Here is a 24,861-nt window from a genome sequence, read left to right as displayed (position 1 = left end):
TTCCAAAATTGATTTTTAAAAAAAAATCTTAAAACACATGAGTGGAGTCTTTTCCAGACACTGATGGAAGCCTAAGCCATCACAAATAGTAATGTTACTGATGTATCCATGCTCTGTTTTATGTAGAACAATAGAGATGCTCTTGCATGTGCAGACATCTTTTTGTTCACACAACTGTCATAGCTGCTTGCAGGAAGGGCTCTGGCAAGAGCCAGGTTCTGCTGCACCTGTAACTATAGCTGGGATTTCATTTGTCACCCCTTCTTGCTATTGAACTCAAGCTCCAGCTCAGCTCTCTGAGCCATTCCTCTCATTTGTGTATCACCCCCTTTGCCAACATTGCTACTAATAAATGTCTAACAGTGTTGTCAAACAGTGAGGATTCCTACCAAGCATTCAATACTGGATTATCACAGGAATAGACAAAAGACATGCAACTGTAAGCTCTGTAGAGAAGGTCAGAAAAAATAACTCCGAATCTCATCTGAATCTCAAAATATTAGGGAAGATGACTAAATCCCAGAAATTACAGCTCAGCTTCAACAGACTCCACAGATCTCCTTTGTTGTGTTTTATGGCACAGACTTGATTTGATGTCAGACTATTCATTAGTTGAACAGCGAGTGTCGGTTTTCAGGACATGCATTTTAAGTATTAAATAAGGTTTCAAATCTTTAATTTTCACATGCTCTTAAGAACATTAAAAGAAACATGCAGGCACCTACTCCTACTAACACTAAAATGTGAAAAGCTGGAAATGACCATACCAATACCACTGGCTGCACAATGAGCTTATTAGAGAAATAATTTTAAGGTCAATAGCCAGTTAAACAAAAAACCTTCCAGATTATTTAAAGATGAACAAAAGCCCATATGTTCACTCAGTTTCTTTATCACACTTCTCCACAAGGAACACTAACCTGTACGATTATAGGAAGAGCTCACTTTGGTGTTAGGCTGATAACCCAGAATCTGAATGCAGACACAGTAAAGACAGTTCTCATCTGTGTGCTCCTGGAGCCCTGTGTCCTCTGTACCTTCTAAGAACTGACAGGCATCTGAACGGCTGGTATTCATGATTTCTGTGAGACTGATCTGCTGGCGGAGCATCTGAAAAGGGCTTTTGACAACATCACTCGCACCTGATGGAAGACCTGTAGGTAAGATTCAGTTATCAAAAAACCCCAACAAAACCAAGTAACCAACTCTAACTCTTTCAATTAATTTCCACTTTCAAGCCTTTTAAAGCTGGGGATGGAGTGCATGTGAAGAACTATAGTTGTTTTTTTTTCCTGAGTGGTTAAACTCTCAAGATTGTTAGCATTTGAGAAAGAAACAAAGTTTTAGTCCCAGCTTATTATACATAACAAAACATTGCAAAGGACAGAATTCAATCTCTTAAGTATACACATTGTAAGAAGGTAAGTGGTAAATCCTGACATGGTGTCAACATTACTAATACCCACGTAACACCAATACATTACCAATTTTTATAGTGTCAAACGAGATTAATACAACAATATACCAGATGTTGAAATTACACATGCACAAATGCAAAAATAAACACAATTTAAAGAACTGTAACTTAGTGGCCGTGACAGGAAGAAACTAGACTCAGCAATGCAGAAACAAGCAGAAGACACTTTAGTGACATGCTCTTCCCTGGGTAGAAAAAACAAACAAATATAATTTTGAACAAGAGTTGCTTTACACTGAAACTTTGCAAATTACAGAAACACACTTCCAGCAAAATCATCTTTGCGTACAATATTAATACGAAAGGGGAAAAAACCCAAAACAGCTATCCTAATAAATGATTAAAAAAAACAGTGTCAAGCCTTTTTTTCAGTTGAAAAGACACATACTAAGACCCTACAGACCTCTTACTTCTCTGGAGTAAATAGAAGATACATTCCAGAGCAAGCCAGGCATTAGAGGACTTGAAATTCTCTTGTCCCATCACCTTCACTGATCAATTGTCATGGATGCATCACAGAAAGACAATTTACTTTCTGAATTACATATCTAACACCATAGTAAGTTCCTATAAATGAACATGTAATCAAAGGGAAATAGTTCAACACGAGGGATTCATATTTTTCTAAACTTAAATTTTGTTACTTCCTGTAATACAGCATCACTACCAGACTTGGAGAAGTATTAGCTCACGTTATCAGAGATATGCAGGCTTTCCTCCTTCACTTTTTAGAGCAGGACCAAACTTTGAAGCAACACATTAGCTCAAACTAAATAAAACAGGGAATTAATGCCCTACTATCCTGATGCCAGAATACAGTCCTCAAAGCTTAACAGCTAAAATTATGTTTTCTGTAAAGAAAAATTAACAAATAAATCAACAACCCACTCAATATACAAATACACAGAGAGCTACAGGAGAGGAATAAAACCAGTACCTCCTGTATCAGATGTAAAGACCCTAGATCCATGTTCATCAAATGGAGGTGTAGTTTTCTTCTGGAAATATGGAGTTTCCTTTACCTGGAATACCCAAACAAAAATTAAAATTAACAGAGGTGATAATCAAACACGAGAAAAAAAAATGGATTTTTCGATATGAGGAAATAAAGTGTTGCCTATCTTTTACTTCAGGAAAAATATATCATGAGAGAAAGAAATTAAGCAGGAACTCCTGTGTACTAAAGAAAAGACAAATGAGAAAAATATACATTTGTGAATGAACATTTATTAACAAAGGTTCATGAAAAGTTAGCAAACGTTAAAATGGTGGTGACAGGCTGTAAGGAAACCAGTGACCCACAGTGGCCATTCATAATCTGTCCATGATCATGCTACAGCACTGGAGATCTTGGGAATGTAGTACAAAAGCAACCAGGACATCTAAAATGCTGCCTGTAAGGACGTAAAGCTGAGGCATGTCTCAACTGCAAAAATATCTGAGAGACTAAATGAGGTAACAACTATGCCAAAAAGACTGTGAAGGAGAAAGAAAAAGTAGTCATTTCACAAAGGAAAAACAGAAGCAAATTCAACATGATTTTGCTCTGTGTTTAGCAATTTTTTGACATTATTAAGAAATAAGTAAATAATTTATTTAGATTTTAAATGCAAAGACTAAGGAACATAAAGATAAAGAAGCCTACTTTGACGTAGACTACACCCTGGTTTTGAAAAGTAACAGAATACGAAACCCTATGATGCAGCAGTTTATTAAACAGAAATGTGTTTCTACCAAGTAGAAAGATGAAGGGATTTGCTGAGGCACTGAAAGTAATCTGTTCTAACTTAAATATATGTATCTTCAACACTAAGACAATATAATTTAATTCTATAAAGATATATATAAAAATAATCATTATTTAATACAGATCATGGTAGCACAGAGTTAACTGTGTGATTATGCACGCAATTTAAAGGTGACTGATGAACATGTCAATTATTGGTTGGCTAAAGCAGAATTAACGAATGTGCACAGACTATGCCAATTTTAACATAAAAGCCAGATGTCAACTAAAAATTTTATGGCAGCAAATTTGTCACCACTGCTTGACACTCCTCTGACACAGTCTTTGCCATTATTTGCCTTTAACACAAACCAACCTAGTGATCTTGTGTTAACAAGGTTAGAAGAACAGTTAGAAAGGAAACTCTAGTTCTCCGAAATGCATTTATTTAAAGTACATAATTTTTCCTCATTTCTCTAGATCTAATTTATTCTCATGAAAATACTACAGCTGACTGCCTTTCAGCATGAAAATGAACCAAATCAGTTAACACATACACACCTGAAATATTTCGTTGATATCCACCGGGAGAGCAAGGCCAATGTAATCATCAGAGCTACCATAAGTGGCGTTAGAAACCATGGAGCGAACAGAGGAGGAACGCTGAAGTGTGTTTTGGTTAATAGGACTTAATAAATCTTCTTTATCTAACGAAGCGTAACTTAAAGCTTTCATGAACCTGTAACAGTGAAACAAATAAATCACAATTGCAGTTACCCTCTCATTCTGGCACATTAAAAGTAAGAAGGACTGCTGACACAAACACAATCTTCATCTTCCCACTGCAGATCTCTGAGCTTGTTAGGACAAATTATAGCTATAGGCTCAGTGTTTTTACTGCCTCATATTGTTTCCCATGGTTTAGGAGTTCATGGAGTAAAAATTTCTTCTTTATAATTCTTGGTACAGGAAATCCTGCCCATCCTGCAAAACCATGCATTTTCTTCAGCACTCTAGCTTTGAATATTTACAGCCCAGACACAGCCAGTAAAGATTTGGGCTTCTAAACTCCTTACTACCTAATTTTGAAATATGCTGAATGTATATTTCCTGGATATTCACAAGCTCTGGGCTGAGCAGGCACATCCCTGCAAAGGGACACCTTGAGCCTACCAGTGATACACACAAGAACATTCTTTGTCTCATACTCCAAAGGAGCCACCCAGGAGGTCATCCAAGCATGGAGGAAGTATGTGCTCAACATGAGTGCACGAAGAACAAACTTAAACCTGCTGCACAGCAAGCAGAACTGACTGTGACAAACTGCCTGAAGAACAAAGAAAGAACTAGGATGGAAAAATAAGACAGGAGAGAAGAAGCTGGAAAACAAGTCCTCAGTGCTGACCAGATACCTGATGATGGAAATTTCACATTGGGCCATCTATTATTTTACTTCTTATCAAACAAAAAAATCCTAAAAATGTTTTCTGATAATCAATGTAGACTGTAGATGTAGGCCTATATGCACTGGATTAAAGCTTCCTAATAAAAAGACACACCTCAGGAACAGTGAATTTTTTATTGTAAATTATGACACATTGGAGGGTGAAGTGAGCATTTTATTTTTTGACTTTTTGCCTTGGAAGAAGTTTTCTATGAATTTCTTATTTTAGATGGGCAATAAAGTGTCCTCTTATCCCTACAGATGGGATTTATATTGAAATAAAATAAATTATCGAAGTTTGACCATGGAAGGTTCAAGAAAATATTATGCAATGGAAATGCACAAAATACAACTGAGAAGGTAACAGTTTTCTTGTTGGTAATTCTGACCAATGCCAGCAACAGTAGCAGTGGACTCACAACAGAAGTCAAGCCATACTTCAAAAAAAGAGGTGAAAGACCTCAAGTTGTACCAGAGAAGGTTTAGATTGGATATTAAGAAAAACTTCTTCACTGAAAGGGTTGTCAAGCATTGGGACAGTCTGCCCAGGGAAGTAGTTGAATCACCATCACTGAAGACATTTATAAGACGTACAAATATCACACTTAAGGACATGGTATAGTGGAGGACTTGGGCATGTTGTGTTAATAGCTGGACTCAATCTTAAGGGTCTTTTCCAGCCTAAGAAATTGTGTAATCATTAAACTCAAGAAGTTACCAAGTGCATTAAATATTTAGTAATAAAACATTCTACAATTACCCTCAACATAAATTAAAGGTAGAAGTATTAGTCCCAAACTTTTGTCCCTGCTTTTCCTAGTAAAGCTAACAGATACAGCATTAGTAATGATAACCACCACCAAGTGTTTATCATTAAGAATGTCTGCAGGCGATAGGGTGAGAGCCACCATGGATCCATCAGGATCCAAGATACGCACATCAGTATTTCTGGTTGGTCTTTAAAGACAAACGTGACAAATTTATTCTCACAAAATCTATGCAAAGAAAAAGGTTTTTTAACCTTCTGAATAAAAAGATCAACTAAAACATTGCAAAAGTAACTCTATGACTTAGTTGCTACTAACACATGAATCTGTCAATAAACCGTCAATAAGATTTCTGAAGACTGTCAGAAGAATTTATTTGGGTCAAAAAGAACAGAAGTTTTATTTCTAGTTTATTTTTAAAAAGCAGCTAAGCACAGTTTTAGCTGGACCAATAAATGTACTATGAATTTATTAGTAAATACAATCTGAAATTATCAGTACCGTAATTTTTCAGTGGGGACACAGCATAACCAGCAAGAACACATGTGCTAGTTACATTGCAGTCAATCCAATCAATTAAATTAGCAACTAACACAATCTGAATCTCTCTTTGAGTATGTATGTCTGCAATTATTTAACCTTCTCAAAGATACTCCAGACATTTCAGTTCAGTGTTAAGCAGGTCAGCTCAAATCCTTGACTCTATCCGCTGACACAAGAGAACTTTAACAACTAAGCACCAGGAATAGTCAGTATGACATTGCGTGCAGGATCAAAGTCCACTGCAGCAAGGCTGCTCTGCACATTAAGGGCATGACTGCAAGGAATGGTAAAAAATTACTTACAGCCATTACAGAACCTGTACTACCACTGAAATGACATTTGTTCCTGCACTAGCACAGAGCAGTGACATGAATGGCACTTCCAACTTCCAGGATAGCATGGGCAAACTACTAAATCATCCTTGAGTCTAACCGACATATTCAGTCTAGCTCTAGAACAAAGGCATCTTTCAAGGCATCTGTCCAAAATGATGTGAAAATACCAACAAATGGATCTTTCTTTCAATCAGGACAAACACACTCAACTGGGTATGAGGAGGGCAGCTCAAGGACTGAGCACTTGCTTTTTCTGCAGTAGGCAGATGACTCAGGTACTGGTAGCATCTCCCCCTTCTCATTCAAGAGATGATAAGGTAAGAACAGAGATAAAAAGTGCCTTTTCCATTTCAACAGTAATGTGAAAATCCAATGCACTAGCTAAAAGATGATGTGAAGGCAAAATCTAATACAAGAGCTTTCAAGGGAAGGTTATTAAACAGTGACTGTTGCAGCTGGGAACAATGTCAATGTCAAGAGCTAGACGTCTTACGTAACTATGTAATTAGTCTTCAGAACATCTAATATTGCTCAAAAATAAAGAGGTGACACTGCCATCTAAAAATAAATGCTATGAGTAAAATCTTTCATCTGCTGTAGCTCAGAAGCCAAACTGACATTCCTATCAGTGGTACCAGTATGTCATCGCTGGCCTCAGTGGCACAGTGAACACAAATATAGCATATTGGCAGAAGGCCCAGTCCTAAAACCTCCCCACGTGACATCAAGAAAATTCTCCTCTGAAATATAGCTCTGACTTCATGGGCAATTCAGTGTTTGGAACTTTAATAATGTTAGCAGAGCAACTGCATTTTTTATACTATAAAAGTTAAAACAGGAAGCAAATGTGATAAAAGGAAGCTTTTTCTTTTGTTACCAACAGCATTATAAAGGGTTGAGCACAGCTATGAAAGCTGAGCTTCTCTGACAGCACTTACAAAGTTGAGAATTATCTTTCTGTTACTCACTTCATACCAGTACTGCTTTCAGTGATGAATCATCTTGCAACAACTATCCCTTTTAGGTGCGGATCAAAAAAAAAAATATCAGGAAGATGTTTAAGTTTTCTTACAGCACTGAAGTAAGAAATAAGCACATAGTAATTTCTTACCGGCTTGGGGTTAGTCGAGAATCCAGGCTGCCAGACTTCATGGTGATAGTGTCAGTAAACAGCACGTCCTTTGCTGGAGATGCCAGAGCTTCTGAGTGAGACAGTGAGGGATGCATCCTCTGCTGCTGCAGGCGCTTTAGTGTAGCATAGCCAAATGCATCTCGAGAACTTGTGTAGCTGAAGTTATAGTCAGCAAGACTTTTTATCGTAGCAAGAGAAGGAGCTTTAAGAGACTGGGCTCTTCTAGGTAGGGTATGAGAAGAGCCTGGTGGAACTAGGGATACAGAGTTGGATTTTGAGAGAGGCAGGTGGTTAGACTGTGGTGTTGAACAGTGACTCGGTTTAACTGTTTTTGTGCTTATGACAGTACTCAAACTTCCACAGTCAGTATCTACATTTGTAGTGTCCACACCTACAGTCTCCCTTGAAGGACTAGAGCTCATTGAACTTATGCCACTTGTTGTGGTATCCGTGTTAAAACTTAAGCTACGACTCTTGAAATGCGTTTGTGTAGTACCATCTCCTCCTATTAGCCTTTCTTTGCTTGTGTTTTCCCGATGAATTTCATTTCCAAGACCTTTTGGCAGCTTCAGATCATTTTCTCCAATACTCTGAGTACAATCAGTATCTTCCACATGCTTACTTCCAACAAAAGAAGTTTCTAATCGTAAAGTCTGGATTTTTGGAACTCTGAAAACAGGGTTCAATTCTTCCCCAGCAGGAAAGTCTATGCTACCACTAGGTTCTGTTACTGTACGATTTCGCCTCAGGCCTGATTTACTGTCAGATGATGCCAGCTTTCCTCCTTTTGGATCACTGCTACTTCTGTGTTTTTTATTAGGCAGAGTAAGAGAGTTTAGAATGCGATTTTTTACAAGTCTACTAGATGAAAAAAAAGGGAAAGGACTACGGTCTTTGTCCTTTGAAGGTCCAGGTCTGTCATAAAATATTTGTTCTGCATCTTCAGTAATATCTAGGAAGAAAGTACTGGTCGAAGTACTACCAAAACGGTCATCTTCCATGATGAACATACCTGAAATTATATGAGACTTTGTCACACCAAATAGGCATTTCTTCAAGTCTACAAACTATGTTGCAAAATAGGAAGCCATTCTATAGAAGTCCAAGTGCGTGCCTATGAAATTTACTGCAACTTGAATTCTTTTTTTTTCTGCAGAACTTGGTGCAAATTAGCTACCTTGAGGAGAAACTGAGCTGAAGATCTCATTGCTTCAAAAGAAAAGCTACACTATAATGTTTCAGTGCAAACATCTAGCTACTATGATTAGAACCTAAGATCCCCTTTAATGATACCTAAATGTAGTATATTTCTTAATTTAAATTGCAAATATCCATAGAAAAAATATGGTGCATTAGGTAAATACACTATTTAAATAGAGCAAAATTTTGCCTGCGTGTGTACACCCAGGGAACATATTTGCTAGAATATTCCTTTATGGACAACCAAGTATAACTTAATATCCAAAGCATGGTGGTTTGCATGTTGCAGCAAACTGCCGTAACTCAATATAAAAATTAGTACCGTACCCTCATATGAAAGTATGAAAATTATTCTTCTACATCAAATGCAAAGCTAAGACACTGTTTTGCTCCCTCTGACTTGTCTGCATCTCTCTGAATGGACATAACTGTCCTATTGCTTGTACTGTTTTAGTCCAAGACCATCTTGACACCATTGGTCTGCCAAAAGGCTGGTAAGAACACCAAAACACTTTTTGTGGTGGGTTGGGCACTTGGCAGGTTTATTTTTAGTTTGCTTGTTCATTTTCCTCCTGTTTGGTTGTTTTGGTGTTCTGGTTACTTACTTGACGGAGCAGATTCGCTTTCACTGTTGTGCCTAGAACTGGTAGACTCAGAATTCAAGCTAAGAGTGCTGGGTATAGAAGAAAGTTCATTGCACAGCTGCTCCATGTCATCAGGGACCACTGGCCAAGGCTGTCTACGACTGTGTCTTACTGCATCCCAGTTGTGATGCTTCAAAATGTCACATCCTTGTTTAGTTTTGGCTATTAGACCAAGCACGTATACACAGGTTCTGTATTTAATGAAAAAAAGAGCAACAATAATAGCACCTACTTTAACCCAACTTACTTCACATTTGAAAGGAAACAGTTTCAAAGAAATTCAGGAGAAACTTCACGAAACTGGCAAAGAGTATACTGTAAATTTTTATTTGAAAACCAATGTAAGCTTAAGAAATTCATTAATATATCTGAGAACAAGATACTATTAAGAAATAAAAATTAGCACAAGAGCCTGATCACATAAAGTAGAAAAGTATCTCTCGAAAAAAAGGCCAAACATTAATGTAGTAACAATATTAGACAAAATACCATCTACTTATGCTTTTAAATATCTTAAAAAGATGTTTTATAAAAAAGATGGAATAATAAATTCTCACAGAGGTATTATCAGCAAGTATTTTGTTTCATGGAACAGGACAAAAGTAGCATCTACCTATTTTCATAGATGTCATTTGTTTACTGCATGTCCTCTCAGACTTCCTACACAGTTCTGCAGCTGCATAGAACCAAGATTGATACTCAATCATCAGTGACTTTAATAAACTGTTTTCCAATAAAGTAAAAATCTGTATTCATGTAATTCAGGTATAGCTATTTGAAAACTGATTGCAACTACCATCTGAAAGTTTTATGTATAAATCAGATACACATACCCTCTAACAGACAGAACCTCACAATGTTGAGCAAGTGCCATTATATCAGGAATTACATTCTCCTCTTGAAGCAAGTTAAGACCCCAATTCGATGATCCGATATTGCCCTGGAATGAAATTTGTCAATAAAGTTTTAATCTTAATGTGATCTCCATCACTATCGATGTAAAGCTTTGACAATTTTGGTTGTTGGTAGTAGAGTTTGAAGCCACATCTTCTCAAAGCAGTTAAAAGATTTGAGTACCCTTTCTGGCACTTCCTAGCTGTGCTAATGCAAAAAAGCACACAGCACACTGTGTATAGTAACTAAAGCTACTCTAAGTTAGAACTACTATGTATTCCTCACATTTACAAGTTCTGCTATAGCCTGCAGTATGATCTATTCATTTTACATTTCTCTTAGACAGGCATCTTGTTATATACCTACAGTTATCTTCCAGTAATTGTCACCTTGGACAAATGTAAGAAAATTAACTTTGGGGAAGACAAGAAGCACATTTCAGAGTGTAGCTTGGATACACACCAACGCTAGGCTTTTGCCTAAGTACCAGGATGTCATGACCACATGGATCAACACTGGCAGCCAACATCCTTGCAAAAACATTAGGGACAACCACAGTAAACATATTAAACTCAGACAATGGCAACTTTTAATTTGTAATTATCAGTTCCATACTAGTATTTATATGGCAATGTGTTATTCTCATTAAAAAGAAAAAAAAGACAAAGCGACTGTTAAAAACCTCAGAACGAAACAGTTGCAGTGACCCATTTTCAACTGAAAGTATAATTAAAGAACAAAAATCCCAAATTGAAAAAAACACACATTTTTTGAAAAAAACACAAATTTCTTATTTTTGTAGAATTTTAGTTAGTTATTTAAGATTCAACAGTTAGAACTAAACAACTCCAAAACTTTGTAAATATATTACTAACCAAGGCCCAAAGGGCTGCTTTCAGCTGCTTAATTCCTTCCCACTTATCCAGCATCGGGGAACGAACAGTATAACTTAGATCTGTAACAATACTCTGAAGGAGAAAAACAGAGGAAAAAAGTTGAAAGTTGAAAATGAATAGGAGACTTCAGTTAAACAGGTCCTCTTGCATTTATAGTAAAAGTTAAAGCAGTAACTTAAATCATACACTACAGGAAGAACAGTGGTAATTATGGAATAATGACCATAAATTAACAGCAGTGATGATGCAAAAGAAAATTATAATAAAAACACAAATTGCATGAACTTATTTCAGATATTATAAAGATGATTAGTCAAATTAACACACTGTAATACATACATTTTCTCTCAAACTTTTCAAAGGGAACTGTCAATTCATTAAATCATTTTACTGACCCACATTAAAAGTTAATTTAAGCAATTATGGCTAAGGGTTTGTTCTTTGATTTTCAAGGTATTAGGAAGATTTTATTCCCCCATCTCCCCATTTTTGTATGCTTAAAAGCATAGGCATAGTCTTACCACATGTATAACTGTCAATATACTATCCACAGAGACTAACAATTTTTTCTATTTATGAATTGGCTTTCCATGCTAAGATTTTGCTAGACATTTTAAGAAAAATGTTGCAAGAATTTTGGTGATATTTCAGTGTCAGGAAGGAATTTTACATGAAATTAAATGGCAAAGACTGCCTTCACAACTTAAGACTCATAATCAATTTCTTCTGCAATGCCTATTTAAATGCCATCCCTTTTAAAATCTTTTTTCAAAATGTTGTGATCTTCGAAGTATTTCAAGTTATAAGTGATTATTATCCTCACCTGAGACTCCAATAAATGGCAGCCTGTTTTATGGTGCACCAGTTGGCCATAAAGGTGAACTGGCAGGTAGACATGTGGTCGCTGTAATCTGGCAGAAAGAGAAATATATATAGTAGGTTTCCCAACATTATTTATTTATACCGATTTATTTATTCTAAAATAAATCAAACTGCAATGTAATACAATGACCTACCCTTGATTTTTTTCAAACAGAGTTATTTTGAGGAATTTAGAAAGGAACTGTTTCAATAGCTGATGAAAACTGTTCAATTAGATGATGTACAACAATCATCTAATCCAACTGCTAGACCACTTTCAGGCCTGACCAAAAGTTAAAGGCAGCTATTATACACTGTCCAAATGCCTCTTGAACACTGACAGATTTGGGGCATCAACCACATCTCCAGGACTCCTGTTCTATCTGACCACCCACAACCCTTTTGGTAAGGAAATGCCTCCCAGTATCCAGTCTGAACTTCCCCTGCTTCAGCTCTGAACCATTCCCATGCACCCTGCCCCTGGAGGCCAGGGAGAACAGCTCAGCACCTCCCTGTGTCTCTCCCCTCCTCATGAAGCTGCGGAGAGCAGTGAGGTCACCCCTCAGCCGCCTTTTCTCCAAAGTGGACAAGCCCAAAGACTTCAGCTGCTCCTCACAGGAGGTTCCAGCTTTGTTTTCTTCTTCAGGATGCACTGAAGGACCTTCCCATCCTCTTCCACCTGCAGGGCCCAGCAGGGCCCAGGCTGAGGCCGCCCCAAGGCTGAGCCCAGCGGGACCATCCCCTCTCTGGGCCGGTTGTGCCACGCTCAGTGCTGTGGGATGGGGCTTGTGCTCAGTGCTCTGGGTTGGGGTTTGTGCTCGGTGCTCTGGGATGGGGTTTGTGCTCGGTGCTCTGGGATGGGGTTTGTGCTCGGTGCTGTGGGATGGGGTTTGTGCTCGGTGCTGTGGGATGGGGTTTGTGCTCGGGGCTCTGGGATGGGGTTTGTGCTCGGGGCTCTGGGATGGGGTTTGTGCTCGGTGCTCTGGGATGGGGTTTGTGCTCGGGGCTCTCGGATGGGGTTTGTGCTCGGGGCTCTGGGATGGGGTTTGTCCTCATGCTCGGTGCTCTGGGATGGGGTTTGTCCTCGGGGCTGCCCAGGCACTACTGAGCCACACTGAGCCTGGCACCAGCCAGCCCCACCTCCCTCTGCAGCTGTCCAGCCACTCCTCTCCCACTTTACCCCTGTGCCTGGTGTTACTTCATCCCAGGTGCAGAATACTACACCTGGACTTGTCAAATTTCACCCCATTTAAGACTGCCCAGTGGCCCAACCAGTCTAAATCCCTCTGCAAAGACCTCTTGTCCCTCAAAAGAATCCACAGCACCTCCCAGTCTGGATCATCAGCAAATTTGCTACTGGTGCATTTACCTGCTGCATCCTGATGGTGGAAAAATACCCAGAACAGAGCTGGTCCTGGAATGGAGCCCTGAGGAACACCACTGGTGTGACCAGTCACCAGACAGATGCTGCCCCATTCACTACAACCCTTTGGGTTCAGTCCCTCAGCCAGTGCTTCACCCACCATACCTGAACCTGCTCATCCCACAACTCGACAATTTCTCCAGAAGGATGCTGTGAAGGACAGCATCAAAAATCTTGCCAAGATTCAGCAAAACAACATCCACCACCCAACAGATGGATGACCTTATCACAGAAGGCTAACAACTTAGTTAAAGAAAACTTTCCCTTTGTAGAGCCATGCTAACTATGCCTGATGACTGCACTGTTCTTCAAACACCTTTCAACAATACCCAGTATAATATTCCACATAATTATTCCAGGAACTGAAGTTAGACTAATAGGTCTGTACTTCTCTGGCTCTTCCCTTATGTGCTTCCTGCAAACTGGAACACACTGACTAGATTCCAATCAGCAGAGACTTCCCTAGACTCACAAGACTTTTGGTAGATAAGAGATAGGTCCTGATACAACATCTGCTAGCTCCCTCAGTGCTGGTGGGCTAGTACTGATCAGCCTGAGCTAGCTCCCTGTTCAGCCAAGGCATTATTTTGCCCTTCTTGCTTGACTTACAACACCATGAGACTGCCTACTCCTGTGCTTCTAAAAGATAGCTCCTGAAGACAGACCAGCACTTCTGGACTCCTTGGACCTCAAAAATGTACTCTGCTAAAGCAGCTCCCCAAGTTACCTCTCCCGAAGCCCTGGGTAGCAACTCTGCTGTGCTTTTTCTCATTACATTGGAAATTTTAAACTCAACCATGCCTCGATCACTGTGGCCTAGAGACATCTCCTACAAGCCCTGTATTCACAAACAGCAAGCTGAGGAGGACATCTTTCCTAGCTGGCTCACTGAGTACCTGTGAAAAGAAGGTATCTCCTACAGACTTTCACCTACAAAGAATTTCCAAGGCTGCTTGTTATTGCACTGCAGTATTTGCAGTCAATGCCTGGAAGCTGAAATCTTCCACAGGAAGCCCATAAGAACAAGAGCTACTGATCCAGAAGTTTCTCCTAATTGTCTCTAGAATGACTCATCAGTACCAGCATTCTGGCTGAGCAATCAGTAGCAGACACCCACTACATCATTTCCTTTTTTTCCATCCCCTTAATCCTCACCCAGAGGTTCTCAACCACATCACCACTAACTGCAAGGGATGTATAATCAAACCTGTTCCTCATATACAGTGACACATTCATTTGTCCATCCCTCCTGAAAATCCTGTAGCCCTCCATTCCAGCACTCCAATCATGGGACTCAGTCCACCAAGTCTTAATGAAATGAATTCTATTAAAGCTCTAAAACTAATTATATAAAAGCTCTGAAATGAATTATGTTCAAACTCTGGGAGCCAAGCAACACATCCAGTTCACCCTGTGTGTGTTTCTCATATCACCCTGATGTACTGCTCCAGGAGCAGAATAAACTGAAATCCTGTCAGTACTCCTTTCCCTCATACATTTCAGGTTACTCCTGATCAGCCCTGCCAGCTTTTGCCTCAAAACACATTTTCCCAAATTTACCTTTGGTTGCTCCGACGAACATAGTTATCCCCATCTACAGGTTTGCGATATGTTGTAAGTGCTTCATTAAGTTGTTCTTCGATCAATTCAACGTATTTTAAATTATATTCCTGTGAGAAGACAGATGAGGGTTGACACAGTACATTTAGTGGTTTATGGTGTTATAGCATGAGCCTTTACAAGGAAGAAATAATTGAAAATTAATTGAAAAACTAAAAATCCTTATGAAAGGCTGAATTTTTTTATGATCTGAAGGTGGGACTCAAGAAAATTAATGCACTTCACACATATAATGAGTTTGCAGAGTCAACAATTGATTTCATAATTATTTCAGGGAATTTGTTAAAAAAGGAAGAAAGAAATGCTTCACATCTGACAAACTCAAATCATTTCAATAGATCATCATGGATTTCAGTACTCCTTGACAAGTGACATTAAACTACTAAAAAAGTTGCCAACAGGAATGAGACCAAACTTATAATCAAATACAAAACCAAAGTAACATATGAAGAGTTTTATTCAAGTCATGACAATAATGAATTTTTCTTAGTAATCTTGTGTTCCTGTTCCTAACAGCATCAGCCAATTCTGTCTTCACAACCTCCAGGTTTAACTTTAATTAACAACAACCAGAGGTATCTTGAGAAGTAGCATTCCTTTCCACACTTCGCTAGAAAATGACCTTCCACAACAACCTATTTTAGAAAGTTACTACACTCCTGAAATATTTGCTAAAATACCAAAATTATGTAAGCATCTCAGTAAATCAAAAGCATACATGTACAGAGAAGCTATGGAACTGTAAATCTCTGTCAACCTTTTCCAGCAAAAACATTATGTCACTGATGTAATAAATGTATTTGCATAAGCTTTACAAGTACATACAAATGCAATTATTTAAAAGAATCTCTGTTCTAAATCTGTGTATTTACACCATTCCTCCTAATATCTAGCTAACATCTTCTTAGCATTACCTTTTGCCACTTTTCCATCTGTTTTGTTACATAACCTCTTTCATTTAGATACGAAAACCCCTTTGGGATGGACAGAAATCTGTAAGAAAACAGACAGTTCACATTCTAATTTCAACAATTAAAACAACAATTACAACAAATCCCAGAATTTGAATAAAAAGAACACTTATTAGTTTCCACAGTGTGAAATCAAATAGCATATTCAATATTTACCTTAGGAGCAGAAGCAAGCCCTTGTCTCCAAGATGAGAAAGAGCTGGTTTCATTTGGATAAGGGCATGAAGATTGGCCTAAAATAATTAAGAACACAAAGAGTATTTGAGCACTACATAAAATATATCTGAAAACTGCAATAACTACAAAACTCTGCCTGCAATGAAGCAGCAAGTGTTTCAAAAGAAGTAACAAATTCCATCTTAATCCTAATATTATCAATTTTATGTATCTTGTCACTAAATATAAATTACTTCACAAGAAGTATAATGAACAAAAGAAGTTGCAATCCATATCTAAATACAGGCATAATCCAGAAGTCTGTTTTCTTTTAAGTAATATTGCAATAGTTTCATCAAAGGGGTCTTACAAACTATTTTAAGTCCATCATTGACAACTGAAACAGGAAACCCATCAGTAGCTTCTTGCATATTCGTACTTTGCTACTAGGGAAAGGGGTGGGCAAGAGCTTAAGAGCAGCATACCAAAAAGAGGTTAAAAAGAGAAGGGGTGCTCACCTTGTCTTCACATGCCTCATCTAGAATATCAAGTGCCTCAGAAGAAATAGTTTTATTTTTATCATGTAACTGGGTCACCAGTAACTCAATCCCCCAGTTGCTGAAGAACTCTACATTAGCTCTCAGCAACACTCTTAAGTGTTTTGTTGCATACAACCTGCAGCTCTGCAAAGTAAAGAAGATGTTTTCTTGAATAAAAGAAAAATTACTAACACAAATAATGATTTACAACTTTTAAAAATACCTTTCAATCACTTTTATTCATCAAAACTTACTATTTTGCAGCGAGCAACTGTGAAACAAACCTTATCTATTAAAATTACCATTTATTAGAGAGCTGTTTCTATCTTAGCACATGGGAAAACTGAATCTAAGATCACAAGTAAATTTGCCATTGTAAGTATCCAATCCTATATCTTTTTAAACGGTATTATTATTATATCTTCTTTTATAAGATACAATAATTATACTTTATATTTATATCTTATATATTAATTTATTATTACTGTTATATCTTTTGAAGTTAGAAGCCAATTAAAAAAAATTATAGTCAGTAGGCAGTTTCATCTTTCACTGAGTCATTCCTTCAACCATCTTCATACCTTCATACTCCATTCTTCATCCTAAGAAACATCCTCAGTTTATGTCCTCCTCTTCCAAAACAGACATTTAAAGCTAGTACCTACATTTCTCTCTCTTGTATCTACTCTAGAACATATTCTGTTGATGACAGAAACTACTTCATTTGAAGTCAGGAACATTCTTTCCTAGTTATATTTCAACTTCTTGTCACCTATCTCCCTGACATCAGTGCTTGCTTGTCTAACAATGTTACCTTAAAAGTCAAGAGTTTCCTCTCCCAAATCCATGTAACTATATTTTTTATTCCTATTCATCTTTTTTTATTCAGAAGAACAAATCCCAATGCCTATGTCTGAGCTAACCCCTCATTCCAGCAATTAGAGCATCTACTTAGTTCCAACATACTGATTAACCTAAATCATTATCAAAACAGTCTCTGCTCCTAGAAGGCTAACATAAGGTTAGTGCTGCTACAAATACAGATTTCTGTTTGTGACAATGCCTTTAGAATTGATTTAAGATGCCACTGACCTAAACAATAACATACATATCAAATAATACATGAGAGATAGCTCGGTTTGAAGAATTTAATTTCTTGAGCACAAATACAATACAGGGTATGAAGTTCACAACATATTCAAAAGCTACACTTGTAGGAGTTTCATTTCTCTGAATACAAAAATGAGAATCCTTTTTATATATAACAGCTTAAAAATAAAGTCATACACCTTGAATAATAAAAGAAATGTGTAGAGGGCAATATCAAAGGAACATAAATTGAATTGAACTTACATCAGTAGCTGCTGTCAGGATTTTAGAAAGGATGACTCTTGCCAATCCATCTCTGCTATAATCCAGACTAGAAACAGTCAATTTTAGCAAGTGATCTTGGTTCTTCAAAGAACAAAGATTTAGAAGACTGGAGGCATGGAAGGGGAGGAAGAAGAAAACAAAATTAGGATCTGAACTCACTTGAACCATCAGTAATTTAAACTGAAGTACTTTGAATTATACTTCTATTACTGTAAGTGTGGAATACACAGTATGTTCTTGTATAAAATGGAGTAACTTTAAATTGCTATAACTGTAAAATCAAATAAGGATTAAATACTGCAAGAGGAAAACCCCAAACCAACATCTTTTATAAATGCTCTGTAAAAATTCTGTCAGCATAATTAGTGATTTATAAGTATAAAAATTAATGCTCATTAAGCCCTGTGAACAATTGTTCATTGTACAACATTGTGTATAAAGCTTGCCATTCAGTTAGTCCTATTAACTGTCTAGATTTTATTGTATATCAAGTGTTCTGAAGCCGGTAAAAAGCTTGTTTTCTAAAAATCAACAAAATCAAAAATAAAAAGATAAAAAGGAGTACATTAAAACATCTGTATTTTTACTTGAGGTTTGTTTTACGTTGATAAACTAGTACTAGTCACTAGTAAATTTCTTCCCAAAGGAAGCTATGTTGATTTGTACCTGAACAAAATTTTGAGCTTCATAACTTCACTCAAATATACTGAAGTTTTAAGTGCAACATATATCAACATTTCACAAATAGTATGGCACCTACCATTTTTTCATGGTTTGTGTGTTTTGAGTTTTGTTTGTTTCTCTATTTCCCCACACTTTTCAGTGTACTATAATCCTTGAAACTCATCTCTAATCACACAGGTGTAGATATGAAAAAGTAAGCTGTCTATGCCATAACTACTCCTGTCTGCTTAGTAATGATTACAAGACCTTAGAAAAAAACATGGGGACCTAAACCTGTAGCTACACCAAAATAACCTTAGAGTTTTCAGCTTTTCAAATGGTGGCCCTCACACAGTTTAAAATTTGCATAACTAATTGTACACTGAAAGCACAATTCATACCAAATAAAAGCACTCACCACTGAAACACATTACATTTCTCAAGCATTTTCACTCCATGAGGGTGACAAGATAAAGTACCAAAAAACAGGAAGTAGTGCTGGCTAAGGGTATTTAGTAACCCATTATTCTGAAGACTACGTTCAGGTTTCATGCCTGATGAAGAGTTGAGCCAGAGTACAATATCTTTAACCAATTCCTCCAGGTAACCTTGTCCATCCTAGCAAAATAAAGAGGAATAGCATCTGTAAGTAACAGAAATGTGCCTCTTCTTTACTGAAACTCATTACTTTAAATTTCTTAAGATGTACAAGCACAACACAGACACAAAACAGAAACACAGGCTAGGAAACAATTCAGACTAAAGAAAAAGTTTCAAGGCTAATAAAAGGAGCAAAGCATGAAGACATCTGAAGTCCCATTCTCGTTCCATGAAAAAGGCGAAGTATTATTCACTGACATTTCCCTCTGACCTGGGGCACAGGAGTCTTTAGCATAAAAGAATGAGTTAGAAAAGGAAGGTTATACACAGCAAAAATAATAAAAGCAATTACTTCAAACTCTTAGCTGCATTTAACAAAGCTGTATTTAATAAAACTTCTGCATAAATACAGTCATCTTCCTCAATATTTCACACTGTATTTCTTAATTACACTGGTGATTTTAGATGTAACACCCAAAATCTCAGAAGTCTTTACTAAAAATTAAGGTTTTTCCAGGTGGCATTAGCAAGACTACTTGTTCTACTTCCAGTCTTGTAGCTGAAAATTTCTTACCTCCTCTGATTCAAGAAGAAATTCAGTAAACTGACAACCCACAACAGTGAGCTGCTTCGCCTTGGCATAGTCCAGATCCAGGTTAGCATAAAGTTTACTGCTAGGCTTGTAAAAATACAGCAATCTCCTTACAAACCTAGAGAAAGTAAAATAGAATTGGCTATTTTTCAGTATGTCAAGGATAGTCTCACAATACCAAATGATGATAGTAGAAAAAATGGGTTATACTTAACTTGGTTTCTTGGCAGTTAGTCTTAAAAATTTATCAAAATAGTATCAGGTAACAGCAGTGACTCCATCCAGACACAATTTCAGAGATGCTGCTGTACTGTGTCTTAAAAAGGGTTTTCTACAGCATGACTAAATACAAGCAAAGGAACTTAAAATCTCTATGTTCTCAGAAGCTATAGCTTCCTTCTCATTCTCATAATTTATATCCTGTGGCAAGTTTCAAGGATGGTATTATCTAGAGTAACAAACAGCTTAAAAAAGAAACTTGTGACCTGAGTTGTCTTCAGCTATTATAGTTACTGCTACTGGGAAAATCACGTTTTTATGTTCTGACAGGAAAAAGACTCACTTATTCAGCAACACTGTTTCCAAACACCTCACTTAACCAGTCAACTTTCTGACGAATAACACAGTGACTGCTAACACACTCGCAGACTTTTTAAAAACACAGTAAGAACGTAGCTTGAGTTATGCATCACAAGAATAAGTCTTCAGCAAAGAACCTCCTCTCAAAAATTCTTCAAAAAATAAACACACATTTGTGCTTTAAAATAACACAAAATATTCCATCAGAAGATAGATATGTCAGGCATTAAGAAAAGAATTACAGAACTGCACTTGTATGGATGCATGACAAAGGAAACCAGAGTTTTGTCAAGTAAAATGTATTTTATTCTGGGTTACTAGCAATTAATATATATTGACATACAAATTTATACATGTATATATCTATGTGTATATTTAAGCATGTATGTGTGTATATCAACATTCATACATTCAGTTTTGGGGCTCCTCACTATGGGAAAGACACTGAGCTGCTGGAGTGATTCCAGAGAACGGCAACAGAACTGAGGAAGGGTCTGGAGCACAAGTCCAATGAGGAGCAGCTGAGGGAACTGAGGGTATTTACCCTGGAGAAAAGGAGGCTCAAGGAGACGTTAGTGCTCTTTATAACCTTCCTTACAAGATGTTGCGCCCAGGTGGGGGTGGTCTTTCTCCCAGGTGATAAGTGACAGAATGAAAGAAAAAGGCCTCAAGTTGCCCCAAAGGAAGTTTTCATAGGATATTAGGAGAAATTTCTGGACTAAAAGAGTGGTCAGGCATTTGAGCTGCCCAGGGAATTGCTGGAGTCACCTCTTCCAGAGATATTTAAAGGACATACAGACATGGGACTTGGAAACATGCTTTAGCAGTGAACAGTTGGACTCAATGATCTTTGAGATCTTCATGATTCTGTGGATCCTGTGTGTTTTTATACACTGCATTAACTGTATCTCTATGAAATTAAGGAATCTTTTTAAAAATATCTGGAATTTCACTTTAACAGCTGTAATATCATCACAACAACACTAACATTAAAATAGATCAATTTATGGAAGGAGAAATAAATGTAATTTACACTTGAAAAACAAAGTGGTGGAAAATTTTGTGTCATTAGCACTGAAACTAGAGAGAGATTTGGGGGATTTGGGGCTTAGTTCCTTGTAATAAACAGGAACAACTGCATTTTAAAGCCATTAAGATCCCAATTCTGCAGAAAGGATCAGTGAACTATAGAAGCTTCACACCAACTCAATTCTAGATTTTCCTAGTTTATTGAGAATTAAATTAATTAGGCACTGACCAACACTTGAATACAGCACAAAATCGTGGAATAGGAACACTGTCCCACATAGGTAGGTTGAGGAGTGTGTGTTGGTGTCACAGTCAGAACTGCAGACACTGCTTTAGAGAAGCAATATTATAAACTACCAGATCTGGAAAATAATCCTTTATCTCAAAATACAGACTGGCAATTAAAGTTTCAGGAAAACCAAGAAAAAATACTAATGTAAAATTCAGTTATGGTTATGATAACAATGGGACTACTGCCTATACTGTAAATAATTCATAAAAGTACCCTGACTGCTTCCTGGTAGAAATTTAAAACACAGCCACATGAGCCTTTCAGCATATATTCTATGTTTTGGGTTTTCCCCCAGTTCAGGAAGCAGCTTTTCATGCCCACAAATACAGACCTATTCTTCAAAATAATGTAATCTATTTCTGAAACACATGCTAAAAGGCACATCCAAGAACTAATTAGCAACACTATGACCACACAGGCACAAAAAAATAAAAATCTCTGACAACAGACATGAAAGGAACCAGAGCTGTACTGGAGGTTTTTTGTTTGGTTGGTTGATTTTCTTTTCCCAAATGACACATGCTTCTCTTGCCAGTAACAGCAACTAGAAATAATTTCCTCTTGGTTTTTGATGAAAGTTGTAGTCAAAAACTTGTGCAACTATAGACCTAACTCTGTAAAAGTTTTCCAAATTCTGACATTAAACCTTACTCTTTGAAATACTAAGCAGTAACAATCCAAGGTTTAAAAGTAAATTTAGCATTTGCAAAGGTGGTATGATTCTTAAGGGACTAAATATATAAAGTACCTGTGCATAGAAAAGAAGCTTAAACACTCGTTTATTGAACTCAAATATTGCAACTTAATTATCCAAATTTACACCTTAACTTCTTATCTACAGATTAAGTTTTAAAATTGTGATACATCTAGGTAATATTTTATTACAGTAGTAAAAACCAGTCTTCCAAATATCTTTCTTCAAAGAAAGTCTACATAATTTTTACATACCTGTGCAACTGTTCATCTTTGTAGTTCCTTAGGTTTATATTTGGCCACTAGAAAAAACAGTGAATACAGCATATGAAACTTGTACATCAGTCCTTAATTAGTCAGTAAAATTCACTTATTTCTATCAGTTGTATTTACCTAATAATTAAAAAGTTTTCTTGCACCTAATTTTACATCTTAAAAAAGACATTATTTTATTGAAAAGCCCACACTGCCTGCTTCAAGAATTGCTCAGGCTTTTTTTCTAGAGAAGGACAGAGAATGTTGGTCACATGCTACATGTACAAGAAATGAAAACAAAAAACTATGAGAAGCTGATGAAAAATAAGCAATTTTGCTTAGTTTCTTTTCTGCAAATAACAAAAAATTTGATATGCATTACAGGGAAATAATTTTTGGCTGCTGTTTTTAATATTCACCAGATTTGGTTTGAAAGTAATCATTATTCTGTTACAGATCACTTAAATGCTGATTATTAAAATGGTATTGAAACTCAAAAAAATTAAACTTTGTTGATACTTTGTAAGATATATTAAGAAGGACCACATGAAAGCTAATACTCTCTTCAGGATCTATTCTTCCTTCCCATTACATTTTCCTGTTTTTAAAGCCATCTGTTGTCTCTGTGGCTTCAGATTTCTTTATGTTGCTACCAGTGAGTATCTTCCTGTCAGGAATGGAAAAGTGCATCAAACTTTCTTCTTTCCTATCTACGTGACACAGTTCTACATTTCCAGTTGGTATTCCAGTATTTAGATACACACTGCACTAGTTAATGATCAGTAAAATTGACTACACCAATTAACAGTGCCAGATACAGATGAGGCTGACACTTCTGCTGCTCTTTCAGCAGCTTAGACAGCAAGCTGAGTAAGTGAAAAAAGGCAGTAAGGCACCACCTGAGATGCACACAATGAGGTGGTTAGAGAGCTGACGCTCCACACATAAAAGGCTGCAACAGACAAGGGGGAGGTGAGCAGCCACATGAGATAACATATTTCAGACACCGGAATCCAGATCCTGGTCATTTAGAGGACTAAAGACAACCACTGTGGTAAGATTTTCCCAGTTTATGCTGGTGTTACACAGGAACAGAAATGGTTAGAAGTAAGCCAGAAAAAGCACACACACTTCTCATTTAGAAAGAAGTCCCCAGTTTTCAGACTTTAGGAACTCTTTGACAGGACACTACAAAGTACATTGCTGGGGAGGTCTGAGAGGGTAGAGAAACTGTCTGTTTGACGAAAATTTCAGTTTAAGAAAACCCAAAGAGGTCAATTACATAAGGCTTCCACTGTCAAAATACTATACAGACTAATTAACTGTGAGATTCTGAAAAACAGTTTTCTGATAATATCTTTAATATTGAATCAAAGATAAAAGTATCTACGACTAATAGTTATCTAGTAACCCAGTAAATCTTATGATGGCAGTAAAAAAGTCTGTAAACAGTGAAATCTGGTGGAGCAAAGCTACTGTCATATACATATTCAGGTCTTTATACCAGACAGATTCTTGCTCTTTCAACTTTATCGGTCCCTGAAAAAAAGGCACAGAAATATTTAGTTTCTTTTCTTTTTCTCAAAAAAAACAACATAGTTTTGATTATGACTGTCACCATTAATCCTTTTTTTGTACTTTCACCATCTTTGTAACAACACAGTAAAGAAGACAGTAAAAGAATGATACTCAGCTAAAGGATGACTTTGATGCACAGAATAACATCTTGGAGCAATTTTGGTTCGAAGACTATATTAAGTACTCAAGGTTTTTTTAGTCAAGCAAAGTATATTTTCTGCTTACTAAAAGAGGCAGTGTATTAAAATCTGTGCATTAAATATATTTAATGTATTTAAATATATTTAAAACAATGCCCCTCACCCCATTAGGTATTTCCTTTATGATGTAAAGAGAAATTAATTCTGTAATAAAATCGATACTAAAGAACTATTTGCATTAGTTCAAAACATTCAGCGAAGTTTTCATACATGGTTCAGTCTAAGCATCTGGATTTTGATCTAGAAGCCCCTTACTATAACCTTCAGCTCACATCATTTTAAAAAAACCTGCTATGAATCTGAACATAGTCATATCCCCCTGAAGTCTGAAGTATTAGCAGCTTTAAAGACAATATACCTAGTTCTATGAAGTTGATT

General features: G+C 36.9%; 1 protein-coding gene across 2 annotated transcripts in view; it reads right to left on the bottom strand.

The window, feature by feature from the left end:
- The window catches only part of RICTOR (RPTOR independent companion of MTOR complex 2), a 75,925-nt gene that overhangs the window by 7,099 nt on the left and 43,965 nt on the right, over positions 1 to 24,861 (bottom strand). The window contains exons 19-34 of one of the 2 annotated variants that reach the window (XM_005527967.3): positions 22,706 to 22,752; positions 19,840 to 19,975; positions 19,084 to 19,283; positions 17,982 to 18,108; positions 16,608 to 16,772; positions 16,090 to 16,166; positions 15,877 to 15,955; positions 14,903 to 15,012; positions 11,882 to 11,969; positions 11,038 to 11,130; positions 10,102 to 10,208; positions 9,230 to 9,459; positions 7,404 to 8,436; positions 3,765 to 3,942; positions 2,415 to 2,499; positions 921 to 1,154 (exon numbers count right to left, since the gene is read on the bottom strand). In XM_005527967.3, coding sequence (XP_005528024.2) covers positions 921 to 1,154; positions 2,415 to 2,499; positions 3,765 to 3,942; positions 7,404 to 8,436; positions 9,230 to 9,459; positions 10,102 to 10,208; positions 11,038 to 11,130; positions 11,882 to 11,969; positions 14,903 to 15,012; positions 15,877 to 15,955; positions 16,090 to 16,166; positions 16,608 to 16,772; positions 17,982 to 18,108; positions 19,084 to 19,283; positions 19,840 to 19,975; positions 22,706 to 22,752 — 2,989 coding nt within the window. The remainder of the gene's footprint in view (positions 1 to 920; positions 1,155 to 2,414; positions 2,500 to 3,764; positions 3,943 to 7,403; positions 8,437 to 9,229; positions 9,460 to 10,101; positions 10,209 to 11,037; positions 11,131 to 11,881; positions 11,970 to 14,902; positions 15,013 to 15,876; positions 15,956 to 16,089; positions 16,167 to 16,607; positions 16,773 to 17,981; positions 18,109 to 19,083; positions 19,284 to 19,839; positions 19,976 to 22,705; positions 22,753 to 24,861) is intronic. The other variant, XM_014256943.2, reaches the window with a different exon arrangement.

The sequence above is a fragment of the Pseudopodoces humilis genome, chromosome 4 (genome assembly GCF_049639895.1).
Source record: "Pseudopodoces humilis isolate 2021_Gansu_Grassland_sample_001 chromosome 4, ASM4963989v1, whole genome shotgun sequence".
Taxonomy (NCBI): Eukaryota; Metazoa; Chordata; class Aves; order Passeriformes; family Paridae; genus Pseudopodoces; species Pseudopodoces humilis.
The sequence above is the reverse complement of the archived record's forward strand: the minus strand, read 5'-3'. Positions and strand labels throughout refer to the sequence as shown.